Here is a 26,414-nt window from a genome sequence, read left to right on the forward strand (position 1 = left end):
CAACTCTTCAAGCCTAGAAGCCACAATTGTATCAAGTGGTGCCTGGGAAGAAGGTTCCCAAGAGTCTCTTGTTAGGGATCAGTGTTTTTAGTGGTCTGGAGAGAAACTAAGATAACTCAACATTAACAGGAAATATGACATGGAGGAACCAAGAGCTAAACCTAGTTTGCCAGGTTACACAGGGCCTGCTAGCAGGTTCAAGGTCAAACAGGCCAGACTGGTAGAATGGGATAGCTTGTATGCCACTGAGACAGTGGTTAGTCCCATAGGATGTTCTGCAACAATGCAGCAAGCCTTGCGGTTGCATGTAACATGGCAGTAGTAGCCAACTAGTGTCAGAATTGGTGTTTTTCACAAGGATGATGTTGAAAACTTATTTAAGGCTGTGCCAGTGGAACAGGGGAGAGAAAGCTAAATGACTGTGTTGGACACAATACCATTGTGAGGAGAATATGTCAAGGCTCAATGAATTTACAGGCACCAGAAGCATAACATAGCTGACCAAGGCAGCAAGAACTGAACAGGAGGGAAGAAACAGTGCCATATGTAGGGTTCATATGGACCAGCAGCAGAAGTCAGACATACATCCCTTCAGCAGTGCAGCACATGCACAATGAATTCTCTGAGCTCACTGGCCTCTGGAGCAGGGGTGGGCAAAGTTCAGTCCATGGGCTAGATGCAGCCAGCAGTGGACTCCATTTCCCAGCAGCCCTTGTCTGCGTGACTGAGGCCAGTTTCCAGAGAGACCACAGCAGCAGCCGTGCTGTGATAGCATGGGGCTGGGGTTTCTGTGGAGACAGGCCCCAGCAGCACCACTGTCTTCCTGGTAGGAGGACTGACGGGGGGTTGTGCTGCAGGTGGAAGTAGGGTGGGCTCAGCTGCAGCTGCCTATGCAGGATGGGCAGCAGGGCAGCACCACTGAGAGGGGCAACTACGGGGGGCTACAGGGAATTTCTGGGTGTCTATAGCTCCCCCAAGCCCTTCCCTAGCACTGCCCCTGCTAGCAGGGTGTGCTGCAGCATGGGCAGCTGCTTCGGAGCCAGGCTCAGATTTTATAGTGGTGACAGCATGGTCCAGACAGGCCAGAGCTGCAATCTGCAGCCTGTGCACCCTGGGCAGGAGTGTGCAGGCAGTGGATCATGGCTCTGCCCTGGCTCCAGACTGTGTTGTCACTGCTGCAAAGAGCCAGGGCAGAGCCACGATCCACTGCCTGCACATCTCTGCTTGGAGCTTGCAGGCTGCAGATCGTGGCTTTGCCCTGGCTCTAGACCATGCTGTCACACCGCAGTGGCTCTGGCTCCAGAGCAGCTGTGTGCCCTGCCATGTGCCCTCCTGGGACTGGTCTCCACAGAAACCCCAGCCTTATGCTATCACAGCTTGGCTGCTGCTGGGGTCTCCATGGAAACTGGCCCCAGCCAGGGGCTAGTTGGAAATGGAGTCGGGCCACTGGCCAGATCCACCATTTTGCCCACTCCTGCTCTTGAGCCTGAGTTGTCCCAACTCAGGAATCCAAGGGGGAGAATGGCACTGCTGCTCTCCACCTCCCCCTCTCCCTCCCTACCCCCCCACCCCCCTGCTGCTGAACTGGGTGACAAGCAAGGGTATGGGGGCAAGTGGCAGTGACATTCACACTCTGGGTTCTGGACTCATGCTGATGCAGGCTCCAGCAGGCATGCTGATGACCCAAGGAGAACAGAATGCTCATGGTGCATGGGAGAGGTATGGGAAAAGGACCAACTGTTTTAGTGGACAAATGCTGAATAATCATGCCTTGAGCCTTTATAGGTTTCCCTGGTAATCCCAAAAGATCAAGAAATAATATGATCACATGAAAGTAGGGCTGGAAGGGACCTCAAATTAACCTAGTCCAGCCTCCTGCTTAAGGCAGGGTCATCCTGACTAAACTATCCCAGATAAATGTCTGCTCTCGAAAATTTCTAAGGATGAAGATCCTACAATTTCTCTAGATAGTCAGAAAGTTCTTTCTGACTTCCAACTTAAAATTTCCTCTGGTGCAACTTGAGGCCACTACTCCTAGCCCTGTGCCCTATGGCCACAAGAAAAAAGCTTGTCTCCAGGCTCTTGCAATCGCCTTGAGTGGTCTCTTTTCCAAAGTAGTTCTACTACTCTAGGCTGTTTGTCTCCCTCTTTAAGCAACACAAAACTAAGAAGGACTGTGAACACATTGGAGGATGGGAGGCACAATTCAGAAGGATCTTCACACCTGGAAAGCTAAGCTAGAGCCAACAAGATAAAGTTCACCACTGACAAATGCAAGACGCTATACGCCAGGAAGAGTAAATCAAAAACACAAATACAAAATAGGTGACATGGGGCTGGATGGCAGCATTATGGAAAAGGATCTGGAAGTTTTGATAGATCACAGGCTCAGTATGAGTCTGCAGTATGAGTCTACAGGTGCAAAAAAGGCAAATGTAGTTTTAGGTTACATCAACAAGCATTAGGTGCAAGACACAGGAGGTGATAGGGCAGGGGTTAGCAATCCCCAGCACACGTGCCGAGCATGGCATGCGAGGCCATTTTGCTTGGCACGCCACCCCCAGCCTCAGCTCTGGGTAGTTCCTGCCAACCCCGGAGCCCGGGCTGCTCCCAGCAGGCGGCTGGGAAGCTGCAAGCAGCCCAGGCTCCATGCTTGGCAACAACTACCCAGAGCCGAGGCTGGGTGCAGCAAGCAGGCAGCAAACAGCTGTGCCGGACTCCAGCATCAGCTCTGTACCAGCGTGTGCATGCACGTCTCAGAGCACCAGGGGAGGGATGGGGGCCTGAGGCAGCTTAACCCCGGTCTCCCCCACTGCTGGCACAGAGCTGAGGGTGGGGTTCCAGAGCCTGGTGCAGCTGTTTGTAGCCAGCCTGGGCTCTAGGCAGCTGTAGCAACCAGGCTGCAAACAGCTGTGCTGGGCTCCACAGCTCCGGCATCAGCTCCATGCACGTGACTACACATGCACTAGTGTGTCCTGCCATGTACTACCACCCCGCCCGCCCCCGCATTTTGTTTTTTTGGCATGCTGGCACTCCAGTACCTTCCAAAGCAGACTTTGTGGTTTTTTTGGCACTCTGGTCAAAAAACGTTGCCTACCTCTGAGATAGGGCCTCTGTACTCAGGACTGGTTAGGCCTTACCTGGAGTACTGTGTGCAGTTTTGGGCTCCACATTTTTAAAAGGATATGGAGAGGTTGGAAGGGTCCAGAGGTGGGCAACAAAGGGCTTGGAAGGCAAGTCGCACAAGGACAGGCTGAAGGAGCCTATCACCTGGACAAGGGAGGAGAGATTGATGTCATATATCTTGACTTCAAAAAAACCTTTAATCTGGTATCCCATGATCACCTTTTAGTGAAACTGGCCGATTGTGGCCTTGGGTCCACCATGATCTGCTGGCTGGGAAGTTGACTCCTTGGATGGACCCAGAAGGTAGTAATTGACGGAAGTCCATTGTCATGGTGCCTGGTGACCAGTGGGGTCCCCCAAGGCTCTGTCTTTGGACCCATATTGTTCAACATCTTTGTTAATGATGTGAACATTCAAGTCAGAAACGGACTGGCCAAGCTCACCAATCACACCAAATGTTGGGGCAAAGCATCCACACCAGAAGACAGGAGGGCGATCCAGGCTGACCTGGACAGGCTCAGCAAATGGGCGGACGAGAACCTGATGGTGTTTAGCACTGAAAAATGCAAGGTTCTCCACCTTGGGAGGAAAAACCTGCTGCATCCTTATAGGCTTGGCAGTGCTACGCTGGCTAGCGCTACAGAAGAAAGAGACTTGGGGGTCATCACTGACCACAAGATGAACATGAGCCTGCAATGTTGATGCTGCGGCTAATAAGGTGACCAAAACACTGGCATGCATCCATAGATGCTTTTCAAGCAAATCCTGGGACGTCATTCTCCCCTTGTACTAGGCCTTGGTGAGGCCACAGCTGGAGTACTGCGTCCAGTTTTGGGCTCCACAATTCAAAAAGTATGTGGAGAAGCTTGAGAGTCAGGTCACAGAGGTAGTGAAGTCAAAGGATGTGGTCGTCATGGGGGACCTGAACTTTCCAGACATCTGCTGGGAAGAGCAGTCAGCCAGGTCTGACCGCTCACATAAGTTCCAAGCGAGAATGCAGGACCTCCATCTAACCCAGGGGGTGCACAGCTCCACCAGGGGAGACGCCTTGTTGGATCTGGTGCTGGCCACGGGTGATGACCTGGTGAGGGGGCTGCGGGTCCTCAACCACCTGGGCGACAGTGATCATCATCTGCTGGAATTCACCATCCAGTGCAAGGTGGCAAAGGCCTACAGCAAGGCAGCAGCCCTAGATTTCAGGAGGGCAGACTTCAATGAGCTAAGGAGAATAGCTGGGGAAGCACTGAGGTCCCGGAGGGGAGGGGAGCCAGGTGTCCAAGGAGAGTGGTCGCTCCTTAAGGAGATGATCCTCCAAGCCCAAAGGGAGGTAATCCCAACACGAATCAAGGGGAGCAGGAGGGCACATAAGCCCCCATGGCTCACCAAAAGCATCTGGGAATGTCTCCTAGCAAAAAGGGAGGCATACACCAAATGGAAGGGAGGGGCCATCACCAGGGAGGACTATATTGCAGTTGCTTGGGGATGCAGGGGGGCAGTCAGGAAGTCCAAGGTGGAGATGGAACTGGGACTAGCTTCCCGCAACAACGACAACAAGAAGTCCTTTTTTAAACACATAGGGCGTAAAAAGAAGGTTCTGGGTAATGTGGGGCCCCTGCAGGACACGCTAGGAAATTTGGTCATCACACCAGACAACAAAGCCAATATACTTAACTATTTCTTTGCCTCCATTTTCCTAAGCAGGGACCGGAACAGTCACCCCCAACTCTGGGCCCCCCTTAGATCCCAGGGGAGGTGCACCTAGGCCAAGGGTTTGTGAGGAACTAGTTACGGAACTTCTGGAGGGACTGGATGTATTCAAATCAGGTGGTCCAGATGATCTCCACCCTCGAGTACTGAGGGAATTAGCTGAGGTCATTGTGGGACCCCTGGCACGGCTTTATGAGCACTCGTGGTGCTCTGGTGTGGTGCCAGAGGACTGGAAGAGGGCCAGTGTGGTTCCCATCTTCAAAAAGGGGAGGAAGGAGGACCCGGGAAACTATAGGCCAGTTAGTCTTACCTCGATCCTGGGCAAGCTTTTTGAGAAAATTATTCTGGCGCATATCCACAAGAGGCCAGCAGGGGAGATTATGCTTACAGGCAACCAGCACGGGTTCATTAGCGGCAGGTCCTGTCAAACCAACCTGGTAGCCTTCTATGACCAGATCACCAAATCCTTAGACGCAGGGGTAGCAGTGGACATTGTCTTCCTGGACTTTCGGAAGGCCTTCAACACTGTCTCTCACCCCATTCACATTAAGAAATTGGGCGACTGTGGTGTCGACACCCACACAGTCAATTGGGTCGCCAACTGGCTGGAGGGCCACACCCAGAGAGTGGTGGTGGATAGGTCATTTTCGACTTGGAGGGATGTGGGCAGTGGGGCCCCCCAAGGCTCGGTCCTTGGGCCCGCACTGTTTAAACATCTTCATCAGTGACTTGGATGAGGGGGTAAAAAGCACCCTGATCAAATTTGCTTTGACACTAAGATGTGGGGGGATGTGGGCATGCTAGAAGGGAGGAATAGGCTGCAATTGGACCTACACAAGTTACAGGGGTGGGCGGATGAGAATAGGATGGGATTCAACACCAACAAGTGCAAAGTGATGCACCCGGAGAGGAACAACCAGCACCATACCTACAGGTTGGGGAACTCCCTTTTTGTCAGTACAGAGGCATAAATGGATCTTGGAGTCATCGCTGACTCCAGGATGAACATGGGCCAGCAGTGAACATGGGATGCAGTCAGGAAGGCCAACCATACCTTGTCATGCATCCACAGAGGTCTAAGGAGGTGATACTCTCCCTCTATGGGGCACTGTTCAGGCCGCAGCTGGAGTACTGCGTCCAGTTCTGGGCACTACTCTTCAAGAGGGATGTGGACAACATGGAGAGGGTCCAGAGGAGGCCACTCACATGATCAGGGGGCAGCAGGGCAGGACCTATGAAGAGAGGCTATGGGACTTGAACCTGTTCAGCCTCCACAAGAGAAGGCTGAGGGGGGATCTAGTGGCCTGTTACAAACTAGTCAGAGGGGACCAGCTGGCACTGGGGAAGTCCCTTTTCCCCTGAGCACTACCAGGAGTGACCAGGAATAACAGTCAGAAGTTGGCAGAGGGTAGGTTTAGGTTAGATATCAGGAGGCGCTACTTCATAGTCAGGGTGGCTAGGATCTGGAACCAACTTCCAGGAGAAGTGGTGCTGGCTCCTACCCTGGGGGTCTTTAAGAGGAGGCTAGATGAACACCTTGCTGGGGTTGTTTGACTCCAGTACTCTTTCCTGCCATGGCAGGGGGTTGGACTTGATGATCTGCTCAGGTCCCTTCCGACCCTAGAAACTATGAAATTACGAAACTATAAAACTATGAGAAAGTCCAGAGAAGAGCCACGCACATGATCAGAAGTCAGGAAAACAGACCTTGTGATGACAGGTGAGAGCCATGGGGCTCTTTAGCTTGGAAAAGCGCAGGCTCAGGGGTGATCTGATGGCCACCTATAAGTTTATCGGGGTGACCACCAGTATCTGGGGGAACGTTTGTTCACCAGAGCACCCCAAGGGACGACGAGGTCGAACAGTTATAAACTACTGCAAGACTGTTTCAGGCTGGACATAAGGAAGAATTTCTTTACTGTCTGAGCCCCCCAAGGCCTGGAACAGCCTGCCATTGGAGGTAGTTCAAGCACCTACACTGAACACCTTCAAGAGTAAATTGGATGCTTATCTTGCTGGGATCCTACGGCCCCAGCTGAGTTCCTGCCCTTTGGGCGGGGGGCCGGACTCGATGATCTTCCTAGGTCCCTTCCAGCCCTAATGTCTATGAAATCTATGAAATATTTAGCTTCCAGAAAAAGGTGCTTGAGGGGACATAATAGCAGTCTTCAAACAGTTGAAGGGCTGTTATAAAGAGGGAAAGTACCTTTTCCCTCCTGCTGCAAAAAGGAGGATGCAGTCCAATGGCCTGAAGTTGCAGCAAAGGAGGTTAAAAGTGGATATCTGGAAAACTTCTTCACTGTCAGAATAGTGAAGCAGTTGAATAGACTGCCTAAGGAAGTTGTGGATTCTTCACCACTGGAGGTGTTCAAGGAGAGGTTGGACAGCCACTGGTTGGGGAGGACCATAGCAGTTATGTCTCTACATTCTACTATAGGTATTTCCCATGCTTCTGGGCTTTGCTGGTTGCCACATGGGGCTGGGAGGGAATTTTCACCCTTGCTGCTACGTCAGGTTTTTTAAGCCTTCCTCAGAGGCACTGGGTACTGGCTGCAGCCAGGGCTGGGATTTCAACTGAGGTGTGCCAGTACTTCTGCTGGGACTTAAAGCCAGAGGTTCCTGGCTAGAGGATCTTGTCCCTCTGCTCAGGGTCATATTCATCACTATTTTGGGTCAGGAAGAAATTTTACACCATAGTCAGATTGGTATGGACTCTGGGGGCTTTTACCTTCCCCTATAGCAGGGGGCACGGCCCTCTTACTTGGGTCTCTCAAGGTTATATAAGTAACCTTTACAGCACTGAGACACTGGCCACCATAGTCCCCCAGTTTTACCTGTGGCAGGTATGGGTGTTATGTCTTGTGTTGTGTCAGGGTTTACCATGTAGTTTTGCAAAAAGATTAGACAATGAATTCATATAGGATGGGTTGACACAGGTATGACTCTGTGTCACAAAAGGGGTTGGATTAGATCAGCAGTGCTCAACTTTTTTAGCTAGCAGGTCATGTGGGTAATGGCCAGGCCATCTGCACACCAGATTTGCCAGTGGTCCCAATCCAGCACAGAGCAGTTGGCCACATAGAGGGGGGCAAGGGCAGACTGGCTCTAATCTGGCTCTGCAGGCAGGAGGCAGGGTATGGCCTGGTACCACAGGGGAAAGGGGCATGCCCCAGCCCTGGAGGGCAGGGGGGGAAGGCGGTGTGGCCCAACCCCATGGAGGGGGGAGAGGAGGAGGTAGGGAGGGAAATCTGACCTGGCCCCAACCCTACCCCATAGGGGAAGGGGATGTGGCCTGACCCCAACCAGCTGTGAGACTGGGTGTGACCCAGCCCTAACCTGCTCTACAGGGCTTGGGTTTTGGGAATTTGGCAGCAGGGTAGGGTAGCCATATTTACAGCCACTGGGCCCCTGCTGCCATGTTTCCTGACTTGTGGGGAGCCTCGTAGGCTGGATACCTCTGGTTCCATGGGCTGTATTTGGCCCATATAACCAATTTCCACTTTTTATAAAAGATTCCTATGTTATGGGAAAGGTCAAACTAGGTAAGTCACAAATGCCCTTTTAGTAGGGATCTGTCCAACTCCAGGAGATGGCCAATTGATTTCATGGGAAGATCGCAGGGCTGGCCACCATTTTCATGGGTTGATCGTGGCAGGGCCCTCCCCCTTGCCACTGACTGGTTGCAAGGGCTGTCCATCATACAGCCAGCCAGCCGTGCCTCCCCACCCCCCGGGGAGCCAGTATTTTATTTTCAGTAAGTTCTCTCTGCCCACCCCCGCACAAATTTGACAGGCGTTGCCCAATTTTAGGCCTCCAGTTGCTGGTCCACTTACTTTGCTATTTTCTTTTGTTGTCCTTTTAGTCTTTGCTGTTCCTTTACTTGTTCTCTTTCAATATCCATAAAGAGACGTCTGTATCTCAGGTACTGGTTTTGACGCTACAGGAAAGAAAAACAGGATGTCTTAGTGGCAATGCAAGGACTTGCACTGTGAGCATTGATGGGTTTATGTTTGAGCCAAGATGATTCTCCAAATCGCAGAAATCCTATAATCACAAAAAAACCTATAATCAAAACCCTGTAGAATCTGCTACAGAATTTGCCTGTCACTGGCTGCTACAAAAACATTAATTCTGGCCACAGACCAGATTCACAGAGATGTGAATCATCTCTGATTAATCCCTGCTTATCAACTTAGAGCTTCTGTTTCTCCTCAATGGAAGAATATGTTTTCACATTGGATATGCTGCAGGACTGAATGAAAGACACAGCATCATATGCTACCTAATAGCAAGGAAAAGACCAAGATCTCAAACCTTTCCAGAGTGCCCTCTTAATAACAACAGTGGACTCATGAATTCTTTCCTTCCATTTACTCAAGTAATTGCTTTAGCTGCTACAAGATATAATGTGGGAAACAGAAAATATTTACTGGAGCTGGTAAAAAAAAATTCAGGTACATTTCTTAAAAGTACAGTTATTTATCCTGGAGAAGAGACTACTGGGAGTGAGGGGGCAGTGGTGGATTTGATAACAACCTTCAACCAACTGAAAGGTGAATACAGAGAAGATGGAGAGAGACTAGTGGTGCTCAACTCACCTGGCTGTGCAGGATTCATCTACAGTCCTGACCCAGCACATGACGCTGTCTCATCTGGCTCATGGGGCTGTGGCAATTAACACTGACACCACACTACCCATCACCAAATTTCTGGACCTGTGGGAAGCCCTGCAGGCCACATGATGTGGCTTCATGGACCAGGTCCAGTTCACCTTTTGGTATCCCTCCTCCCCAAAAAGGACTTTGCCTTAGGGAGAGGATTGGGAGCAAGAGTCTTAAATTGTAGCAAGGGAAATTTAGGCTGGATATTTTGTACAACATTCTTACTATAAATGGTTAAGCACCAGAACAGGCTATGCAGAGAGGCTGTGAAACGGACATCCTTGGAGATTTTTAAAAGCAGGTTAGACGGAGATTGAGATGGTTTAGACAGGGTCAGTCCTGCTCTGGGCAGGAAATTGGACCAGATGATCTTCTAAACCTACTATCCTATGATCCTATGAAACCTACTAACCTACTATCCTATGAAACTCCTTCTAAACCTACTATCTTATGAAATCAAAATGGAATTTTTAATTTTATTCTTACCATAGTTTCAAATTAACTTTAAATATTTTATTATTATGGTTAAAGAAAATTACATGATGTAATGAAACAATTTCCGGATCACCATGCAGGGGGAGTTGGTACCCTGCCCCCAACACTCCTTGGACAGTTCTCACAAGACTTCTACACTAGAGTCCCTGAAAGGAAGGACAACCCCGAGAGAGGCGCTGACTTAGGAAGTGAAAGCAGTTGATACAGGAGACGAGCAAAAAGAAAGACTGAAGATATTTCTTCATTTGACACCTTTCAAACATTTTCTACTGAGACCACATTGTTTTAAGCTCTATCTTGATCCCCTTAGATGTGATATGTGTGGAATCAGAATCCCTACTCAAATACTGACTGAAGGAAATCTTCGGTCCCAAGGCTTCCATTGTAACTAGAGCAATCAGAAGGGAGGAAAATCTGCTATGTACTACAGATAAGCTTTGGAAAGCTTCCAGATAATCTCACATTCTACGTATTAGAAACACCTATAATAACACAGTTATTTTTAAAAAGACTGCAAGAAAGTTGTATTAGTCTACAAGGTGCAACTACCTGAAGAGGGATATGAAAGAGGATGGAGCTAGACTATTTTCAGTAGTGGCAGAGGACAGAACAAGAAGCAACTGTCTCAAGTTGCAGCAAGGGAAGTTTATGAGACACCCAGCAAGGGTAGTAAAACACTGGTTACTCAGAGAGGTTACTCAGAGAGGTGGTGGAAGCTGCATCCTTGGGAGTTTTCAAAACCTGGCTAGACAAAGCTTTGGCTGGGAAGATCTAGTTTGGGATGGTCCTGCTTTGAGCAGGGGGTTTGAACAGATGACCTTCTGAGGTCCCTTCCAACCCTAACTTTCTATAATTCTAACTCTGCCTTACTTCAGACTAATTCTAAGATGTATCAGCTTTCCTAAACAGCTTACTTAGTAAGATGCTATAAAAAGACATTCAGGTTTAATGTGTGTTAAGTACATTTAAACAGACTTTCCCCCCATTACCTGGATTACTCTATGAGCCCTATGTCTCTATGGGGTTACTTTTGTTTTTTCTCTTCAAGCTGCCTTTGCCTCTCTCATCAGTGCCCCCTCTCCTTTCTTACCCCCTTCTGTATCCTTTGTATTTAAATCACACTTTCTATTTCAACACTTGCTCCCTATAAGGCCTTTCAGAGTATCAACAGACTGCTTCATTGTCATCACAGTGGCAGGGCACTGACAGTGATCTAATCTCCCCTACTTATTCCTATGGCAGGTCATAGGGTGTTTTGGGTGTTGTGTCTGTGTGAGGGCTTGAAGTAGAAATGTTAGGGGTTGGTTCCTTGATTAAATTACTGTGAATACAAGGCAGTTGGCTCGATAGGATCAGAAAGGGCTTCCTGGGCTATGTTCCTATAATGTCCCCTGGAAACTCAAGGACTATTTTGCAGGTCATCAAAAGAATGAGCTCCTGAGCTGTCCTCCAGTGAGACTAGTAAGATCAAGAAATCTTATAAGCTACTCAACTCCACTTGAAAACTACCACATTTATCTGAATCCAAGACTAAGTCCTTCCCCTCCCCCAGTTAAGTATGTCTTGCCATAGGTATAAGTAGGGGAGATTAGTTCACTGCCAATGCCCTGCCACTGTGGTGACAGAGAAGCAGTGTGTTAATACATGCTGAGAAGATCTTAAGTAAAAGGGCTATGCACCATACTACAGAAAAAGATACTGTCTTCCCCATCCCACCAGCCTACAAGACTGAGCTACAGGAAAATTCTTTCCTGTCTCCAGAACTGGTAAATCAGCAAGACCATCCAGCTAGTAATCCCTGAATTTGTTACATATTAGTAGAACCATTAGCTCACCCCAATCCAACCTCCTGGCATTCATTATCTGTGGACAATGTCCCAGTGGTTGAAGGCAAAACCAGCAAAGAGCATGCACAAGGCAGGGGGGAAGGGGAAGGGGAAAGGGAGGGGGCAGAATTTTTCCATGGCCCCAGCTGGTGATCAGCAAAAGCCACAAAGCCGCCAACAGAAAAAAACAACAACTCCCCGCCACCAACTCCCTAAATGAGTACACCCCCTCCTCTTCCCCTGCCCCCTCCTCGCCCAACATTTCAGTATGGAAGAGTCCCCAGTCAATCTAGGAAGCATGCATGCACACACACACACACAGAACCTTGAACCAGAACTTCCTGTCTTATCATATGCATTCCAGTCTTAATGCAACTCTTCTTTGCCCCCAACACTTCTCATACCTATTGATTCTTGTACATACCCTGTCTACTGAGTAGGTCTCTCACCTCCCCCCAAACTTCATATTCCATCTTCATCTTCCATAAAAGATACTTTGTAGTTTGTTTGGGCTCCAATTTATGCAAATAACAAAATAAACTTTGATTGTACTTAAAAAAGGGCTCACCTTACAGGAAAGAAGATATTTTTGTAAAAGTGTTGAGACTTCAACAATGTTGATTCAAATCTCAGTTAAAACAACCCCCATTTTCCCAGAGGAAAGGGCAAAGTCTGAGTAAGTATTCTATTCCCCTTGGCTTGAGTGTTTTTGCCAGCCTTTCACCAAAAAGTAGATAGTTAAGCAAAGAAGTAGGATCATCTCATCAACATCTCATCAAAATCCCAGCGGTGACAAAGCTCCCTCCTGTGCTTGGATGACCTCAACCTGACTCAAGAAGTCTATGGGCCAACGAGAGGCAAAGCGCTGCTCGACTTGGTACTGGCTACTAGGGATGACCTAATCGGCAACCTAGCGATTGATGGGAAGCTGGGTGACAGCGACCATGAGCTGATTACCTTCACCATCCGCTGTAAAGCTGGCAAGTCAGTCAGCAGTACAGAAGTCCTTGACTTCAGGAAAACCGACTTTGACAAGCTCAGGAGGCTTGTCAGTCAGGCCTTAAGGGACCATGACCCCAAGGAGAGGGGAATTCAAAAAGAGTGGTTGCTCCTCAAGGGAGCCATCCTCAATGCACAAGTTAAGTCTATTCCATCTCAGAGGAAAGGCAGCAAGAGGGCACAGCAGCCCCCTTGGCTCTCCAGGGACCTAGCAGACCTCCTGAGGCTAAAAAGAAAGGCCTACAAAGGATGGAGGATGGGAGTCACCTCCAAAGAGAATTATTCTGCACTGCTCTGGTCCTGCAGGGAGCAAACCAGGAAAGCCAAGGCTGCAACTGAACTCCAACTAGCTTCGAGCATCAAGTACAATAAAAAGTCCTTCTTCAGATAAGTGGGGAGCTGGAGGAAAAGCAAGGGCAACATTTGACCCCTGCTGAACCAGATGGGGCAACTGACAACTGACGCCCAGGAAAAAGCCAACCTATTAAATGGGTACTTTGTGTCGGTCTTTCATCAGTCCCATGGGACGCCCATGCTTGCTATGGGACAGGGAGGTCCAGGTGATGGAGATCCCCTACCCTCGTGAAGGAACACCTTGAGAAGCTGGATACCTTCAAGTCAGCCAGCCCTGACAATCTACACCCCAGGGTACTCAAGGAGCTGGAGAGCATCATAGCCCAGCCTCTGGCATGGATCTTAGAAAACTCCTGGCACTCTGGTGAAATATCCGAAGACTGAAAGAAGGCCAATGTGGCGCCTATCTTCAAGAAAGGGAGGAAAGTGGATTCAGCTAACTTTAGGCCCATTAGCCTGACTTCCATCCTGGGGAAGATCTTAAAAAGTTTATTAAAGAGGCCATCCTTAATGGACTGGCCGACGTCAACATCCTAAGGGATACCCAGCATGGGTTTGTTTCGGGTAGGTGTTGCTTGACCAAACTCATTTCCTTCTATGACCAGGTGACGTATCACCTGGATTAGGGAAAAGAGATTGAAGTCATATATCTTGACTTCAAAAAAGCCTTCGATGTGGTATCCCGTGATCACCTCTTGGCAAAACTGGCCAATTGTGGCCTTGGGTCCACCATAATCCACTGGCTGGAAAACTGGCTCCATGGTCAAATCCAGAGGGTAGTAATTGATGAAAGTCACTCATCATGGCGTCCCATGACCAGTGGGGTCCCCCAAGGCTCTGTCCTTGGACCCATATTGTTCAACATCTTCATTAATGATATGGACAGTGGAGTCAGAAGCGGACTGGCCAAGTTCGCCGATGACACCAAACTTTGGGGCAAAGCATCCACACCAGAAGACAGGTGGGTGATCCAGGCTGACCTGAACAGGCTCAGCAAACGGGTGGATGAGAACCTGATGGTGTTTAACACCCAAAAATGCAAGGTTCTCCACCTTGGGAAGAATTAAAGAGGCCATCCTTAATGGACTGGCCGACGAAGATTTTGGTTTAGATATTAGGAAGAACTACTTCACTGTAAGAGGGGCCAGAGCTTGGAATAGGCTTCCCAGAGAGGTGGTGCTCTCACCTTCTCTGGAAATCTTCAAGAGAAGACTGGATAGGCACCTGGCTGGGGTCTTATGACCCCTGCCAGCCCCAGTGCTCCTTCCTGCCCATGGCAGGGGGTCGGACTAGATGATCTGTCTAGGTCCCTTCCGACTCATTGATTCTATGATTCTAAGAAAAACCTGCAGCATCCTTATAGGTTTGGCAGTGCTATGCTGGCTAGCACTATGGAAGAAAGAGACTTGGGGGTCATCATTGACCACAAGATGAACACGAGCCTGCAATGTGATGCTGTGGCTAGTAAAGTGATCAAAACACTGGCATGCATCCAAAGATACTTCTCAAACAAATCCCAGGATGTCCTTCTCCCCCTGTACTTGGCCTTTGTGAAGCAGCAGCTGGAGTACTGCGTCCAGTTTTGGGCTCCACAATTCAAAAAGGATGTGGAGAAGCTTGAGAGAGTCCAGAGAAGGGCCACACGCATGATCAGAGGTCAGGAAAGCAGACCCTATGATGACAGGCTGAGAGCCATGGGGCTCTTTAGCCTGGAAAAGCACAGGCTCAGGGGTGATCTGATGGTCACCTATAAGTTTATCGGGGTGACCACCAATACCTGGGGGAACGTTTGTTCACCAGAGGTCCCCAAGGGACGACGAGGTCGAATAGTCATAAACTACTAAAAGACCGTTTCAGGCTGGACAGAAGGAAGAATTTCTTTACTATCTGAGGCCCCAAGGTTTGGAACAGCCTGCGATTGGAGGTGGTTCAAGCACCTACATTGAACACCTTCAAGAGTAAATTGGATGCTTATCTTGCTGGGATCCTATGACCCCAGCTGACTTCCTGCCCTTTGGCAGGGGGCTGGATTTGATGATCTTCTGAGGTCCTTTCCAGCCCTAATGTCTATGAAACCTAGGAAACCGGAACGAGGTATGTAGTTATGGTTCCAGATCTTCAACTATTCCATAATAAAATTTACCAGCAGTCTTAGAGATGTTACTGTGTACATAATTATGCTGACAGCTTTTGATATATTGCACCAGTTTCTCCTGCTTTTTTAGAGTACAGGCAACCCCCAGTTAATGCAGTTTCACTTACTGCAGTTTCGTTATAGTGCTCATTTAAAATACCTACCTGGTTTCACTCAGTGCTCAGCGCGTTTCATTATAACGCTCAGCGTGGGGGTGGGGAGAAGGAGTGATGGCAGCAACAAGTGAAGTGAGTGGCAGCCAGCGGGAACCCAGGGAGGGGTAGCAGGATCCTGGGGTCCGCTCCTGCATATGAGGCAGGAGCAGGTAGGGCGGAGTGGTAGCAGTAAGGGGCGGGCGGAGCTGGACAGCATGAGCTTGGGAGCCCAGGCCACTGGGGCCCAGGTCAGGGTGTCAGGAGCACAGGGTCCACTCTGGCACATGGTACTGGAGTGGTGAGCGGGTGGGGAGGAGTGGCGGCAGGAGCGAGAAGGGGTGGGTGGAGGGGCATGAGTGTGGGGCCCAGGCAGTAGGAGCGTGAGGCCAAAGGCCAGGGCCAGCAGGAGTGCAGGGCCTGGGCTGGTGCAAGCCAAGCCCAGAGACCCTCCACCCCTGGGCTGCAGCCTGTGCCCCGTTCCGCTCCGTTCACACACTCACCCGTGGGGCGTGGATGCCGCCCCAAGCCCGCAGTGATCTGGTGGTGGCAGCTCATCTCAGTACCGGGTGCCATGGAGGGAGCCCCCATTGGGCAAAGCAGGGCACAGGTGGGTGGGCACCTCCACTGCTTCCCCCGCACCACAGCCCTGCTGCCTTCTCACCATAAATTCCTGGGCGGGTGGGTTCCCGACTCAGGCCCCACAGGCAGGGCAGCTGGGGCCACGCACAGGTACACTGGTGGCTGGCAGGGGCCATCGCAGCGAAGGAACAATGAGGCTGGGAGGAGTTGATGCCTTGCCTGGTGGAGCATGTATGGTACCTTGCTGAGAGTGGCCCAGCCAGGGACAGCGGGAGTGCGGGGTCCAGGCCAGCAGGGCCCATGGTAGGGCTCCAGGAGCACAGGGTCTGGGCTGGCAGGTGGTGCAAACCAATTATCTTTATTTACATTAAATCCTATGGGGAAATGGGTTTCACTTAACACTGTTTTGCTTAGTGCTCAGTTTTTCTGGAACCAATTAAGAGCGCTAAGCGGGGGTTGCCTGTACAGGTTTCCCTCGCTTTATGGGGGTTCTGTATGTGTGAATTTGGTCTTATGCGATGATACTTTTTATAACAAAAATTAGTTATATGCAATTGGTGTTGTGGAAGCCCGCAATTAGCTGCTTTATGCAGTGCACTGTGGTAGTGATGCACACCAAAATATAGTCTCCTATGTGGTTCTGTGCTCCTCGCTATGCGACACGTTTCTGTAGTTGCTATCCCCTTATGGGGATTCATTATTGCCCTGTGCTTGTGTGTACTGTCTGCTGTTGGTGAGTACCAAAACTGACTTGTAAAAGTGATACAAATGGGTCTGGGGGTCAGTACAGTCAAGGTCTTGGAACATATCTCTATTTGTTACATTGTACAGTGGGTTCCCTTTATGCGAATTCGAGTCATGCGCTGTTTTCCAGGAAGGCATGTACAGCATAAAGTGAGGAAAACCTGTAAAGAACAATGTCCCACCCTCATCTTGCAATATAATTCAGTCCCATATGCCAATAATGTGATTAAGACTCAGTGTTGACACACCTGTTTCTTTGTTTCCTCTCCATCTATCCCAGGCCAAAGTACCAGGGGAGCTTGGTAATCAGTCCTGAATGCTAAAGAAGGGCCAGAAAGGCACGATTCCTCCATTAATCTATTATAAACCTGTTAAAAGAGAGAGAATCACAAAATACAGCAAGTAGAGGGCAGGCTCTTTCCAGTACAAACATATTTTAACAACTTTAAGAGAAAAGGGGGAGTTATAGTATAGGAGCTCATACCAACTCTAACACTTACCCCGTTTCATTCTGGGTCAAAGACAGAATGGTTATGCTACACTTATATCCCTATAGGCTCATAGCAGTTATAATTTTACTGACACCAAAAGATACCACTGTTCTGGTTGTTACACTATCTTTACTCTCAGGTCATAGCAAAAATACAGATCTCTTGAACCAGCAGGTGAGCCCTCTTCACTATTTATAAAGTGATGCACAACATCGGCCATTAACGCAAGCTTCTTTGCAATTTTATGCATGGCAGAGGGTGACATATACCAGAAAATATCTACTGGCATTTTTAAACATTGCTATGTAAATTTGTTTGGCGATTAAATTAAATATAAAATAAAAAAAACTGTCTTTTTTGGCAGTTATTAGAGGTGCACCAGTATATTGGTATCATATTGGATTGGCACCAATAAAAAGGAAAATTAACATTATCAGCTATCAGCTTTTTTTGGTCAGTGTAGCCAATAATGTCAGTGATAAATATAATATGCCTTCTGGCTGGGGCCCCTGGATGCAGATTGAGGGCCCCACAGTGAGGGAGGGAATGGAGCTAGAAAAATACAAGACATTTGAAAACATGGGAATGCACAGTTAAGACACACCCTAATTTTAACTATGATTGCATAGTAACACTCTCCTTAAGCTATCCTTTTTTCTTTAATACCTAGAGTCTCAAACTGCTGGGAAAAAAGCCTTCTGTGCTATTAAATATAGAACCTCCTTGCACTTGTTCATTAACAGGGTCACTACCATTTTTTCTTCTCTCATATGAAATTAAAAAAAAATCCTGATAAATTCAGATTTAGAGAGAAGTTATACAAACCCATACATGAGGTACTAAAACATACCGCCACAACCACTCTGTAGGATTTGTACTGGAAAGGAGCAAGTTTGCATCCTTCCCTACAATTATACCAGCCTTTTTCATTTCCAAACAAATAGTAAAAATCCAGGTCAATGCTTTAAGGTCAAGAGTCTTTAAAGGGTACAAAGTGTTCAGTGCTCATCTAGTTAGCAACACATGAAATGTAAACAAAAATTGATTTTTTAAACATGTTATCTGAAGAGTCCATATGTGGACAGTCCAGGACAATTTCACATAATCATGAAATCAGCCAAAATTTGCCAACAGCAGAACATTTCAATGTGCATGGTAGGGATTTCACCTACAGGGAATCTAGAGAGACAAGGCTGAAGGCTGGTAGGGCTGCCCAGAGCTAGCTCTAGGTGTTAAGCCATGGTTGGGGCTGTACTGACAGATGGGACAGGTCAGGTCAAAACTAAATGAAGGGTATGGATAATTGCAAAGCTCTTGGGGATAGTGGAGGGGCAGGTAGATGCTCATGTCTTGCAGATAAGGGAAGAATTTGTTATGTAGGGCTCCCATGGGTAGGCTTTCTTCTTTTAAGAGGGAGTTGCAGCAGCAAAGGGACTCCCAGCTAGGCTCAAGAATGTGGTTTCGGAGCTCGGGGGGGGGGACACGTCTCCATATAGAGCAATGGTTCTTGATCTTTTTAGATTCAAGGCACCTCTCAGAAAATTCTAGTTCTTAGTTTTCACTCATTTTTTGACTACAAAAAAATAATAAAATGATTCTTCTGTTGCCAAGAACTCAGAAAACCACAACAGGTTGGAATTTCTTTCACATAATGAATTGCTATTTGAAATCTCTGGCTTTATCTTCTGAATCATGTTTGTATACCTAACAGTGCTAACATTGCATGGTACCCCATTTGAGAATCATTACCATAGGGGTTAGGTTGAAGACCCCTGGGGTTGCCCAATCTAGGCCTAGGGGTTGCTGTTAAAGAATGGGGAAGAGTTTTGGAATACTGTATAGGAATACAAGTTCTTTGATGCAGACAGCTCCTACACAAGAAACACAAATTCTGAGCTTTGGCTACACTGGGACTATCTTTCAGTTCATTCTTGCACATGCAAACAAAACCATTCTGCAGTTCACTTTGTAAGCCCATTCTTAAAGGACAAGAAATTGAATTTAATACTTGTCTCTGGGACATGGTATTTGCAGAAAACTGTTTAAGACATGTACACTCTTAATTACATTCACTACTCCCCCCTCCCCACCTGTCACCACAAATAACTGTAATCCATTCAGGGAACAGAAACAAAATTGTGAGATTAAGATGACCAACCTCAGTTAATAATTGTAGTTAAAAGACATCTACAAGCACCCTGCAAGGTGAAACATTTCTGCAAAAGAACTAAAAAGGCACTAAGTAACTGCTTGGTGACTTGTGTGAATACAAAGCCATGTAAAAAGTCACCCTTGCAAATGATGCTCTTCGCAATCAGTCTCAGCAGAGAAGTCAAGGCAAGGTCTGAACTCTATCTGGTACACAACCCGAGTTTTAACTTGCAGGGCAACGCAAAAGAAATATGCACTGTCACTGCTCACACAATACCTATTTTGGAAATGCAACGTTGTCAACAGGATTGTTGTTCTGGCACCATCACCATGCATATTTAAAGACCAGCTGAACCAGCCTCACCAACATTAAGAAAAGCCTTGTACAATTCTTACTTTTCCAGATTCTGATTTGAAGTATAACTCATCTCCCTGTTTTGTCTGGGTTTTGGTTGCCATCTGGTCTTGTAGTTCAGCAGGAAGGTCATGATGCCCTGCCAGAGGTAACTCTTCATTATCCACCTCTTCTCTGTGTAATGGCTTTATACTTTGAGATTCTAATTTCTGAAGAAACAAAATAAACATGAGATTTAAAACACAGACTATGGACAAATTTAATTTTTAGCTGCTTTAAAAGAGGAGGAGGAGGAGGTACCACTCAGGACCATGCATCAGTTGTTACAATGTAAATGTTAGGTCTACATGATCTTACAGTGATACAAGTTATCTAGAAAAGCTGTAACATTGAATGAAACAGGGTTAAAGTTTTGTTAGGTTCTTATCACTGGGAATTCAGGTTTTCTGTTTGCTGCAGAAAACAGGAACTTTCCCTTTAACAGAGAAAAATAAATAGATTTCCTCCTTTAAAGGAAAAAAAAAAACCATGGGAAACTGTGGGTTTCACCTTGCAGGCTGCCAGATTTCCAGCCTCCAAGGGGCTGCTTAGGGCTTGGGGGGGAGTGGGACGCAGGGGGCACCATGTGAGGGTGCACACACACATGCACCTGGCAGCTGGGCAGCAGTGGACAGCAGCTCCCACAGATCCCTGTTAGCAGAGTGTAAGATAGGGCCATGGGGCCCGGCAGCCCTGCAGAACTATGCTGTGGGGGTGCGGACTCACCTAGTTCTTACGCCCAACAGAGATTACCCAATTTTTGCATGCCACATCTTGGTGTTGAACTTGTCTTAGTCAGAGATGGCCTACTTCCACTGTGTATAATTCTGGATGAGTTGGGTCTGGTTCTTCTTTGGGGTTCCAAACTCCCCTACACTCCGTCCTAGTACAACACTGTTGTTACTGCGTCTGTTGCGCCCTTGACTCTCAATGGGCAATCTTCTTCTGTTCTTTATCCCACCAGAAGTCCTCATTTGTCTCAAGCCTGGGTTACGACAACCATGACTGAGCTGATCCTCCAATCGGTGAGATCAGTGGAGGAGGAATGGAGGACAACCCAAACAGTAGAAGGAACTCAGTAAGTCACAACCTCTAGAGCCACTGCTGCCGCCGGCTTTGTCCACGGGCCTCAAGACCGTTTGGTCCTTAGAGCTGTGGACTTATCTCAGGTGCAGGGCCCTCGCAAAAGAAAACAGAGACCAAAAAATAAATCAATCTAGATGAGCCTTCCCGGTCCCCTTCTCAGCCTTGGATGCCTAGGCACCCAGCTATCAAGACTTTAGCAACACCTGCCACGTTTCCCAGCGTGGTGGGTCCATCGGCCCGCTCTTCTCACTCTACTCCGGCTGAGATTGAAGCTGGTCTCCCTGCTGGCTTGCCTCAGATGGTGTTGGTTCTTTCCTTTCCCTTTTCTCAGGGGCTACAGTCCTGCTTCCCAGGCCTAATGCCAAAGTACAGAGGAAAAAAAAAGAAGCAAAAGGGAAAGTAACACAAAACAAAACGTGTTCAGGGCAGTCAGCTCTCCTGATGGCGCCTTCCCTCAGCATGTCTCCCGGCTGGCATTGCCTGCTGTCCCTGCTCTTGCAGCCTTTCTGGCAGCCGCTTAAACTAATAGAGCCCCTCCAAACTCCCAAGGATTGTCTCCACCAGTTACCCCTGGTCCAAAGCTTCTTCGCCATCATACCGGCATTCCTGGCTCTCTGCCTCTGTCCTGCGTCTGTCTCTCTCCTCCCCTGGCCCTGGCAGCAGGCCAGAAATACTGGCACTGCCACGGACAGGGCTGAGGCTGATTGAACAGCTGCTGATGAACCGTGGCAGCTGCCAGTCTATCGTTGCTGTTGATTCCGGCTGGGCCAGTGAATTTCCCTGTTATGAACTCGGAAATTTTTTTCCTCACTTCTTTACCCCCAGGTAAGTCCATGAGGGCAGAAGAAAGGGGGCATAGACCATGCATTGATTCCTCCATCCCCTAATCCAAAGACCTTCTACATGCACTCCAAAATCCATAAACGAGGGAACACAGGCAGACCCATTGTATCAAACACTGGAACACTCACTGAAGGAATATCAGGTCTTGTTGAATCCATCCTCAAACCTCTTGTAATCCAAAGAAAAAGCTTTGTCCAAGACACAACAGACTTCCTCTGTAAACTGAAGAGTTTTGACCACCTTCCTGACAACACCATCCTAGCCACCATGGACATCACAAGCTTATATACCAACATCCCACACCAGGATGGCGTCCAAGTCTGTATCAGTTATTTATAGGAACAAAAACATGCCTCTGAATAGACATCAGAAGAGATCTCCAAACTTATATGATTCATGCTCACACACAACAACTTTACCCTCAATAACCAACACTTTCTTCAAATTAAGGGCACAGCTATGGGCACTAAAATGGCCCTACAATACACTAATTTCTTTATGGCCTCTCTGGAAGAAACCTCTCTCGGGAACTGTACTGTCAAACCCTCACTCTACCTTCAATATATAGATGACATTTTCATGATATGGACAGCCAACCTTGATGCTCTGAGATTTCCACCAACAATTTAACAACTAACACCCCTCCATCCAACTATCTCTGGAGTACACCAATACTAATACTCTGTTCTTAGATACAATGGTACAATACAAACCTCCATATACAGAAAACCTACAAACCAGAACACAGATCTACACAGAACTAGAAACCATCCAGAACACACTAAAAAAAGCTGTCATATACAAACAAGCCCTCAGATACCACCGTATCTGCACTGAGGAAAATACATGAGAACTTCAACTTGGAAACCTCAAAACAGCCCTCATGCAACAGGGACATTTCTCTAGAGAAATAGACTGCACCTTTGAAAAAGCCACACAGACACCATGTGGGGAATTACTCCATTACAAAACAAAAAACCCCATGTCTAATACTCTGCTAGTATTGACCTACCATACCTCCATTGAACCAGTAAGGAAAATCCTTAAATAACTTCAACCGATACTTGAAAAAGACCCAAAACTAAAAGAGATCTTTCCTGACCCACCCCCATCCTTGCCTTTAAATGGGCTACAAATCTGGCAAGACTCATCATCAGAAGTAAACTTCCCACAGCCCAAATCACAACCAATGGATCCAAACCATGCCTAGAAAAGAGATGCAAAACATGTCAACACATCTCCACAGCCCCCAGAATATCTACATCAGAAAACAAAACTATCACCATCCCTGGATCCTATACCTGAACATCAAAGAATGCGACATACTTCATCCAATGTGCAAAATGCTCAGATGGTAGGTACGTGGGAGAGACAAGCCAGAACCTGAGATCACAAATGAATGCACATAGGAAATCCATTAAAGACAGAAACCCACATTTACCTGTAGGGGCACATTTCTCCCAAAATGACCACTCTCTGTCAGATCTCAGTCCTTATCCTTAAAGGAAATTTACAAAACACCTTCAAAAGATGTGCCCATGAGCTCAGCTTCATCACTCCTCTGGACATGAAAAATCATGGACTGAACAGACATGAGCTTCCTCACTAGTCTGCCTAAACCCCAACCATACCAAGTACTCATACCATAACCCACAAAATTTTTTCCGCTTCCCGCCAAAATATGGAATGTATTATTGGCCTTAGAGCACTTCAGCTCAACTGCCATAACCACTTGCGTAGACTACTGACAGATTCCCCAGTATACACAGGGGAGTCTCCCCCTTCTGCACTCCACTTAGCTTGAAAAAGGATACTGTGTTATCTGAAAGCTTGCTACAGACATCAACCCTCCAAGTTGGTCTAATAAAAGATAACAACTCAAACCAAAAGACTCTGTCTACCATATAGCTCCACACCAATACAGCAGCCCCCAAAAGAAAACTCCCAAACACGGTATGTATTTAGAATGTATTTTATTATTTTAATGACTGAGGCACTGATAGGCTTCCAAATTACTTTAAACTTGTAAAATACATGAATGAAACGTGTTCAGCTGATAACTATATATAGTGGCATTTCATCCTAATCATGGAAAAGCATGGATTTTGGGTTATTTAATCAGAGACTTTGGGATTTTTAAACAGAGAAAACTAGGATCCCGGTTATCACTATAAGAGAATGCCTACATTAAGAGTTACATTATATAGAATTTGATAATGCACATAATTGTTACATCTATCTATACCCTTAATTGCATTAGTTTATTGAAAAAACAGCATATGTTCATATTGCCCTGAGCACACCGTGGGACTATCTGAAGGGCTGTTCTGTGAATGAAGATGAGATAGGTTACAAAAGGACATGCTCAAAACTTCACTGAAGGAGTTGGACCAAAAGAATCTGAACAAGCCATTTAAGTGGTGTGCAATACCGTAGACTGCAAAAACAAGCTAGTAAAACTAGGGAAGTTGTCATCTTATTTGAATACTAGCATCTCCTGAAAATGCAGAAAGACAACATACACTACCCATCCACACTGACCCTTAGAACTGGGGACATCCATGACAACTCACTACATTTGCAATTCAAATGTCATAGATAGCACCATTTGGAATTTCATGACCGTCAGTGTAGGGCACCCTGTTGGATGTGTTTGGAACTCATAAATTAGACTCTACATGCCTCAACTACCTAAAGACAATGGATATTTTCTGGAGTTAAAAAAGCCTCAAGCAGAAACCTATATACTTTTATATATATTTATATATGTATATGTATGTACATGATGTACCGTACTGTAATGTATTTACTGATGTAACATGTATATGTACATGCAATAACTACATACACACATACATGCACATGTTTAATACACAAAATTTCCTCAAGTTATACAAGGTAGAGAACAATATCTACCACAAGGCAGACAAAGCCTTAATTCAGGCTAAGTGAATCTAAAGGAGGGCCTGTGAAAAAGATAAGGGACAAAAACAGACAGACAAACAGGGGAGTTAGGATTTTGTTCTGCCTTGCTATTCCTATAGCTTGAACAAAGAAGGTTCTTGAAACCCTGCAATGTGCCAGGCAAAGCTACAAGGACTAATGGTTTGACTAGTCCAAAAATTCAATGACAGCATTACTTACAAGCCCTGAAGGGACAACAGAAGAGTATACCAGCAAAATACAGTAGTTTTATTCTGTTGTACAGTCTGAACGCACCATGGATTTTGTAGAATACTGTTTAGAAGCATGTGTGTGCATCCGAAATTTTAAGTCAATAAGTAAACTTGTTTGTTGCTCTTTCTGACAAATCCAGTTTTTGAACATCATGAGTCTGATGGAACAAGTATTCTGGTAGAAAGCAAAACTTTTAGTTACCCATGTCCAGATTTCTCTACATGAAAATGTATCATCATTTAAAAAAACTTCCAAAATACGTCAAGTCAGGTACCCTGGGGAAATGGATGACTCGCAGGTTTCAAATTTTAGTTCTACAAGGTACAAGGAGTCATCACCTTTACATTCAATGTTTAGAGTAGACCAGAGGTTATCCTAAGATGGAGTTACGTTTTGGGGCTACCATGTGGTAGGCATGGATATTATTCTGAATTAGGTTCACTATTGGGGCATTTGGTCTTTAATTAAAGCTAGTGCACAACTGTTCATTTCTATTGTCTCCAATGTGTACATTACACTATTTGATACAAACACAATTTTGATTTATTTTTTTATTTCAAATAAGGTAGTTAGTGATTTCTGGACAGGTGATAATCCAGGCTAACCCTCTCCATGGAGAGGGAGACCTGTAATTTATTTCATAACCCAAAAGTGAGGGGCCACTTGGGGCAGGTAGATATCCTTCACTGTAGCTGCACAGAATCACCGGTGCCGAGACAGCTCTTTATCTTGGTCTGTTCCTTGGTACAAATGGCAGCACAATGGGGAGAAATTTAGGGTTCCCAAAGTTCCCTGCAGATGGGCTTGGGACTGACAGTTTAGTGTTTCTTCTAAATTTGGTTACGCTTTTACATTTGTTTCAGTTCTCATATTTCCTAATTTTAGCAGCCTCCAACACACAACATTTATGGTGTTATTAAATTGTGCCATAAGTAACAACAGTGCTACACACTCAGCCAAATTATAGCACTATAATGTGGTAAACCAGACACAAAAGATAATCCATAGAATATATGGAACATCTTTTTGGCTTGTTTGTATGAGGCCATAAACCAAATGTCCCTAGCCTGATGCTGACAATCAGCTGACTTTTGATATTTGGCATCAGGATTAGGAGAGCCCCAGTCTCAAAGCCAGGAATGGGCTACCAGAGAATTAGTTTGCAAGATTCCTTGGCAACACCTGTGCCTGGCAGCCCCTTTTGCTTTGCTCTGCAGCCTTTCTGGACCTGCAAGGCATTTTTAAATGCCAGGTCCCAGGGAGCTAGGTTGCACACAAGGTTTTCAGCCCTGGCCTGAACAGCCCAAGGGTTTGAGACAGTCACCTATGGGCACCTGGCTTTCAACATGCTGGTGCAGAAGAGCTAGACTCTGCTTATGCTAGCAAGTAGAAAGTATGCAATTGGGCTGTGAGCCTTGTTCCCAAAATCATCTCTCCTGCCATACACAAGGCCTAAATCTTCTCACGTTAGGTCTGGCAAATTAAGTAATTA

At 46.8% G+C, this 26,414-nt stretch overlaps 1 protein-coding gene across 3 annotated transcripts in view; it reads right to left on the reverse strand.

Annotated features, from left to right (window-relative positions):
- The window catches only part of CCDC15 (coiled-coil domain containing 15), a 48,903-nt gene that overhangs the window by 12,232 nt on the left and 10,257 nt on the right, over positions 1–26,414 (reverse strand). For all 3 annotated transcript variants that reach the window (XM_090027043.1, XM_090027044.1, XM_090027042.1), the window contains 3 exons: positions 19,819–19,986; positions 17,029–17,148; positions 8,667–8,770 (listed from right to left, as the gene is read on the reverse strand). In XM_090027043.1, coding sequence (XP_089883169.1) covers positions 8,667–8,770; positions 17,029–17,148; positions 19,819–19,986 — 392 coding nt within the window. The remainder of the gene's footprint in view (positions 1–8,666; positions 8,771–17,028; positions 17,149–19,818; positions 19,987–26,414) is intronic.

The sequence above is a fragment of the Crocodylus siamensis genome, chromosome 14, assembly GCF_052110815.1.
Source record: "Crocodylus siamensis isolate JL-2025a chromosome 14, ASM5211081v1, whole genome shotgun sequence".
Taxonomy (NCBI): Eukaryota; Metazoa; Chordata; order Crocodylia; family Crocodylidae; genus Crocodylus; species Crocodylus siamensis.